The sequence below is a fragment of the Sinocyclocheilus anshuiensis genome, unplaced genomic scaffold, assembly GCF_001515605.1.
Source record: "Sinocyclocheilus anshuiensis isolate Anshui unplaced genomic scaffold, SAMN03320099.WGS_v1.1 scaffold465, whole genome shotgun sequence".
NCBI lineage: Eukaryota > Metazoa > Chordata > Actinopteri > Cypriniformes > Cyprinidae > Sinocyclocheilus > Sinocyclocheilus anshuiensis.
In genome coordinates, this window is record NW_015539898.1 from 504,161 (window position 1) to 509,364 (window position 5,204).

The window sequence follows — 5,204 nt, forward strand, 5'->3', positions numbered from 1 at the left end:
TATTTATTTTTATTTATTTTATTTTTTTCTGTATGGTATCATACTTTATCATCATGGCAGTAGGGAAAACACCAATTCAATTCTCATCAAAAAATCAAAAAAATATAATTATTTTAAATAGGTTTTAGCTATGTATTTCCTATATATAAATATATGTTTAATATGTATATATGTTTAAGCTACTTATTTTGACATTTTTGGCAAATATGTATATCATTTATTATTATTCAATGTAAACATATTGTTCAAAATAGATCTTGCATTTATCCAAACAATTGGAAAAGTATTTTCTTGCTCCTTGAAGTACATTTTTGCATCAAAGCTTAAAAATAAATATATTTTTTCAATTTGGGCAATATTTGTTATTTAGCAGTGTTTTTTACAACATATATTTAGCATATATTTGAAATATATTTTGGACAGTGTAAATAAATATTTTTATTGCATTATGGTGTGGATGGTTTTCAGGGTGTTGCTATGGTTTTGATCACATTACTATGCGTTTGCTTTTAAATTTTGGATGGTTGCTATAGATAATTGCTTATTGGCCTTAGCAAAGAGGTAAAGAGTTAAGAGGTAAGATGTTTTGTAATGGCCAGACATGGTTCATAGCTTCATTTGCAGAAGTTATCACTCCAGTTTCTGTGATCTGTCTGCAAGTTCGATATTTATGAAATAGCATGCTATTGAATTCTGCTGTCTATCAGCAGTCCTGCAGTTCTTGCACACTCTAATGCACTTCTTAAGGCTCTAGGTAGATAATCACTCTGGGAAACTGCTTCTTCTAACAGTGCAAATAGGTGAAAAAAATCTTCCTGTCTGCCATGTGAAAAGAAAATGAAATAAACCCTTATAACAACAGGAAAGATGGTGATTACAGGGGTCATAAAAATACATATTAGGAGCTGTGCATCTTCAGATGAGACAGTCTCTTTAAAAAAAAAAAAGCTTCATTTGTGCATTTATATTTTAGGCAATGAATACAATTCAGAGAGATTGATTTTTAAGGCCAACGTTTGGAGAATGTTTTGGGAAGCATTGCCCTTCCTGCATCTGAGATGTAATGAAGAAATTAACTATTGCGGCTCAATATCTGATTCTCAGAGGAGGGTCTGTCCAGACCAGTTAGGTTTATTTCTCGCCTTTTATCTTTGTTCTTTTATCTCACAAACAACCTGAAGAGCATCTTATACAAGTTGATGCTGTGTTGGCATATATGTGTTCATTGTTCATTCCAATCTCACAAATAAAAAGATTTTCTGTGAGATGTATATGCGTGTTGATCTTTCCTCACTAGGTTAAAATTTAAGTTTATTTTCTTTCTTAATAAATAAATAATGAATCTACTGAAATTTTTTGTTTTGTTTTGTTTTAAGCATTAAACTGACAACATTTAGTGAGATTAATGTTTAAAAATAGGAAATTGCCATTGAATATCTATCTATCTATCTATCTAGCTAGCTAGCAGTGAAGCATTTAGTATTTTGGTCCTAGTATTAGAGTGAAGTTTAGAGCTGATATTTCAGCATTCATTATCAAATAATTATTTTCAAGCTGTCTGTTAATTTAAAAAGTGCCTTAATATTGCCCAATCACGGTCTTTGAGAAAAGAATAGAGCAATCAGAATGCTATTAAACATCTTATTTGCATATTATTCAATTTGAATTAATAAAAAGTGATTGTTAGGTGTAAGATAAGAGGAAACCGAGATATTCCTGTGCTTAAAACAAACCATGATCATTATATCAATGTTCTAATTTTGTTTCTTGGCAATAAACTTAACTGCATATTTCCTTGTGTTGTATTATAATAAGATGTTAATTAAATATGCTTGTTTGTTGGGAAAGAATAAGTGTTATTCAAAAGGAAGCTGTGAAAAGATAATTAACATTATTCGGTATGTTGATATAAATAAAGAAAATAAGAAAGACAATGAGAACAGGGATATTTTTTTCCTGATCTTCATCTTCGCATTATAGGTGAGACAGTCCCTGGTGATCAGTGTTCAGGAGATCCTCCTCCAGTCCAGCAGCCATGTGAGATGCCCTGTCCTGGGGACTGTGTGTTGGGACACTGGGGTCCCTGGACTTCCTGTTCCCAATCCTGCTCCAGTAAACACCAAGAGGGGAAACAAAGTCGCTCACGCCTTGTTCTGGCTCTTCCTGGAGAGTGTGAGTGTAAGCATTTTGCAGCAAACATAAGACACCAGGCCAAGTGATTAGCGCACAAGTTGAGCTCTGAATTTCATGCACATCACATTTTCGTTATGATAAAGATGATGATGATATGATTATGTTTTGTGACGTTAAACTGCAAACATTCAAGAGTACAAATAATAAATACACGAAGCACAAACTATGAAAATGTGTCGGAAATGTAACGTTTCCAGTTGTTGCAGAAAAACTGGCTACAGCGGCCCTCGCATACTGGGCATCTTTCAGACTCTTTCAGTTTAATTATTCACAATGCTCTGATTTGCCCTGAGTCCAAATCTCTAATCCCCATTTTAAAACGATGTTCTATTAGTCTTTGTCCTGTCATCCCCTTCTTTTATGCTGGTCCCCATAAAGCAGCTCTTTCACATGAATTATAGATTCTCCCTTTATGACACAGACAGACAGAGAGAGAGAGAGTCTACCTGGTATTCCCTACATTATGGGGACCACAAGGATACCAGTAAATTTTGACCTTGTGGGGACAATTTTTTTGGTCCTTTTTTTTTTTGTAGATGGAAAGCCATGTCCTCCGGCCCCTGAGCTGGTGCAGTGGAGACCCTGTGGCACACAACCATGCACAGTGTACTACTGGGATACTTCACCTTGGGATCCCTGTATGCCAAACATCATCACAGACGAGAGTGAAGGTAACAGCGCACCTCCACAGATAGAGAACAATGCCACCTGCGGTACAGGGGTACAGATGCACCAAGTCACATGCAGGGGAGCTGGGAATGGACATGTGCTGCCAAAACGGTAAAGAAGCATAATCTTTCATCCTAAATTCTGTATAGAACACCCATACAGAAAATCTCATACTAATATCAACTTTAGGTGTCCTGAATCCTCTTGTCCTGACTCCATCCGGTCTTGTCCTTTACCTTGTAAAATTGACTGCGTCATCACACCTTTTAGCGAATGGAGCACCTGTCCCACTTCCTGTTTATCGGGTAAGCATGTAGACCCCTAACCCTAACAGCATGTCCTTACCAGGAAAAGCTTGACAAGCTCAAAATTTTAACTTCATGTTTTTTCTCCCAATACTGTGAACTTCTTTGCTTTTCTAGTGAATGCTACTGCACCAACCCAGTCTCGTCACAGGATCATCATCCAGAGATCTGCTAATGGAGGTCAAGAGTGCCCAGATACTCTTTATGAGGAGAGAGAATGTGATCCACCCCCTCTGTGCCCAGTTTACAGGTAAAGAGAGAAATGGTTAAATGAGCGATAAATGGCGTCTGTTATGCTCACCAAGGCTGCATTTATTTGATCAAAATACAGTAAAACTGTAATATTGTAAAATATTATTACAATTTATTTTTACAGTTTTAAAATGTAATTTATTCCTGTAATGGCAACGCTGAATTTCTCAACAGTCATTATTCCAGTCTTCAGTGTGACATAAATCAAACTGATTAATGCAAAGCTACATCTAGATCATGATGTAAAAATCTCTCATTTCTCAAGTAAATTATAATAAACTTAATATCAACATAATATAATCATCAGTAGCTTATTAGTGATTCTTTGTTGTGAAAAATGCAAAAAACAAATATAATTTTTCTTATTTTTATATCTTTAGGTAGGAGAAACTAGAATTCAGCTTTCTGGGAAATTAGGAAAAAAAATATAAAAATTAATAAACATAAAGCTTTTATAAAGTACCCTTTAAAATGTTTAGAGCATTTTTAAAATCATACTATAAAACAGAAAATTACCCAAATGTAATCAAACCGTGTACAACATGTGGTGTTACTCCATTAAAATGTGCTAATGCGTATCCCTACTAGATGTGCCAACAAAATACAAAATGTTCAGAAAATATAATTGGATATAAGCCAGACGCTGCAACATGTTTTCTGTGCACTGGTGTTTCATGGCAGATGGCAGACCCACCGCTGGCATCAGTGCATTCTGGTACCTGATTCGGTGAGGAAGGCTGTGGGTGGGCCCGCAGAGGCGTGTGGTATTGGCCTAGAGACAAGAGGTAAGTGACAGATTAGGATCTCTGTATGATTTAAAGTTTTATTAGGAAAGTACTGCAAAACCGGGGTTACTGTAGGACGATTACTCATCTTAGAAATTCAGAGGGACTTCTTGGCTGCCTGCAGGTTTTTTTTTTTCTTGCAATTTTCCCCATACTCTCTAGTTTTATAGAAAGTTGTCAAGATGTCAGAGAGGACACACAGCATGGTATGACATCTGACATCTCCGTCCCCGGGCCCTTTTTAAAATATCCTGCTGGTACTTCATGTAAATTTAAAGGTGCTGGCCTATCAAGACACAATAGGGATCCTTTCAGAATGCTGTATGCAGCGGACGGGACCAAATTCTGCCTGTCAGTTTTGGAAAGTGAGAAGAGTGTTTCTCAGCAAATAAATGATTCCTGCACAGTGGGCTTCAATTAGGAAACACAAGCAGTATGATTATCTATGTAAATTATTTTTTAAACCATTCTTACTTAAATTGTTCAGTGGAACCCAGTGTTACCCAGTGTTCAGTGGAACAATTTACATAAGAAAGGTTTTACGAACATTTTAACACTAATTTGTTCTGCTCAATGAAAATGAATGAGACTCAGTGTGTTACAGCAGGCCTCAGAATGTGTTTGTACACCTTTAAAGGTCACATATTTTACACCTTTCTGGAGTTTTATTTTAAGTCTTGGTGTCCTTAAGAATATATATTTGCGGTATAAGTACCAAAAACCATCTCAACATATTTTTACAGTTCCTCTCTCAGGAGCTCTGCAAAGAACAGGTCGAGTTTGGCCTGTCTAATTAATATTCATGAGCCTCTCTTCTGATTGGCCTGTTGTTTTCTGAGTGATGCACGGTGACTGAAGGCGGTGACTGTGTAGTTCTGACGTCACCTTTTTAAGGAAGTCACAATGGTTCATGAAAAATCACAGCTACTTTATGCAGGCTGTCTGCATTTGACTGTGGATTGACTGTTTTGAAACTTATATGGTAGTTACATAGCACCTA

General features: G+C 36.1%; 1 protein-coding gene across 1 annotated transcript in view; it reads left to right on the forward strand.

Moving 5' to 3' along the window:
• Nucleotides 1-5,204, forward strand: part of LOC107685951 (thrombospondin type-1 domain-containing protein 7B-like) — a 58,908-nt gene that overhangs the window by 34,703 nt on the left and 19,001 nt on the right. Inside the window, exons 8-12 of the mRNA XM_016482713.1 lie at nucleotides 1,981-2,172; nucleotides 2,730-2,973; nucleotides 3,052-3,167; nucleotides 3,285-3,417; nucleotides 4,101-4,204. Of these exons, the coding sequence (XP_016338199.1) occupies nucleotides 1,981-2,172; nucleotides 2,730-2,973; nucleotides 3,052-3,167; nucleotides 3,285-3,417; nucleotides 4,101-4,204 (789 nt within the window). The remainder of the gene's footprint in view (nucleotides 1-1,980; nucleotides 2,173-2,729; nucleotides 2,974-3,051; nucleotides 3,168-3,284; nucleotides 3,418-4,100; nucleotides 4,205-5,204) is intronic.